This window comes from Corvus brachyrhynchos, unplaced genomic scaffold (assembly GCF_000691975.1).
Source record: "Corvus brachyrhynchos isolate BGI_N302 unplaced genomic scaffold, ASM69197v1 scaffold543, whole genome shotgun sequence".
NCBI lineage: Eukaryota > Metazoa > Chordata > Aves > Passeriformes > Corvidae > Corvus > Corvus brachyrhynchos.
Window position 1 is genome coordinate 122,366 of NW_008237236.1, and position 1,377 is coordinate 123,742.

The 1,377-nt window shown below is 58.0% G+C and overlaps 1 protein-coding gene across 1 annotated transcript in view; it reads left to right on the top strand.

Annotated features, from left to right (window-relative positions):
* GLTSCR1 (glioma tumor suppressor candidate region gene 1) overlaps positions 1 to 1,377 on the top strand; it is a 10,837-nt gene that overhangs the window by 1,905 nt on the left and 7,555 nt on the right. Inside the window, exon 4 of the mRNA XM_017729558.1 lies at positions 1,272 to 1,372. Coding sequence (XP_017585047.1) covers positions 1,272 to 1,372 — 101 coding nt within the window. The remainder of the gene's footprint in view (positions 1 to 1,271; positions 1,373 to 1,377) is intronic.

A 1,377-nucleotide genomic window follows, 5' to 3' on the forward strand; every position in this document is an offset into this window, starting at 1 on the left:
CCCTCCTCCCCCCTCCACCCCCTTCCCGTTATCCCTCGGATTTCAGGGAAAAAGGAATTCCCTTTTCCAGACCCTCTGGGGTTTTTCCGGGCGGATTCAGCTCCGGGATGGAAAAACGGGCGGAAAAAGGGAGGGAGGAGGAGCCACATTCCCACGGGGAGTTGGGAAAATGGGGGAAAACCCCTTAAAATTCCGTTCTGGAGGAGGAAAATCCCACTCCTCCCAGTTCCTCCCAGTTCCTCCCAGTTCCTCCGGAGCCCCCCGGGTGCGGGGGGGAATCCGGAATTGGAGCCCCCAGCTCCCGTTTTTCCCTCTTTTCCCGAAGCGCGGGATGCTCTGCATGGACGACCGGCCTGGAACTCCGCATTCGCTTCCCTTCCCTTTCCCTGCTTTGCCCTCTTTTCCCTTCCTCTGCCGTTGGGTTCTCCCGTTTCCCGTTACAAATCCCAATTTGTCGGGTTTTTTCCCTGACTTTTTGCTTTCCTTTGAGTTTTATTTTTCCAACTTCCAAAACCTCCAATCCCAGAAATTCCCGAGCCGAGCTTCCCTTTCCCGCGGGTTCCCCGTTCCCGCCGGATCCGGCTCAGCCGCGTGTTGGGTTCTCCGGTACTTCCCTCTTTTGCCCTTTTTTCCCCCAAATCCTCTTTGTCCTTCCAAGCTTGGGATTTCGGGGCGGGAAAACCGAGGGACGCAACCGGAATTCCGGGATTTCGGTGCCAGAATGCCCGAAAACGTTGGGTTCCTTGGGATCCGTTGGATTCCATGGAGTTCCGTGGGGTTCCGTTTGATCCTGTTGGATGCCATGGAGTTCCATGGGGTTCCGTTGGGTTCTGTTGGATTCCTCGAATCCCGTTGAGCTCCGTTGGGTCCTCTTGGGTTCCGTGGAGCTCTTGGAGTCCCGTTGGGTTCCGTTGGGTTCCATTGGATCCCGTTGATTTCCATTGAGCTCAGTTGAGCTCCGTTGGATCCCCTTGGGTTCCATTGGGTTCCATTGAATCCCGTTGGGTTCCGTTGAGCTCCGCTGAGCTCTGTTGGGTTCCATGGGGTTCCATTGAATCCTGTTGGATCCTGTTGAGTTCCGTTGGGTTCCATTGAATCCTGTTGAGTTCCGTTGAGCTCTGTTGGATCCCATTGAGCTCCGTTGGGTTCCGTTGAGCTCCGTTGGGTTCTGTTGAGCTCCGTTGGGTTCCGTTGAGCTCCGTGAACCCCGCTGAGCTCCACCATCTCCCCCTGCCCCGCGCTGACTCCCCGTCCCGTTGCCGTTGCCACAGCTCCACGGGCAGGAGGCCCCGGGGAACCCTCTGAGCGCCGAGCCGAGCCAGCCACCGGCCAGCGTGGACCCGGACTTCCTGGAGGATGACATCCTCGGCCCGCCGG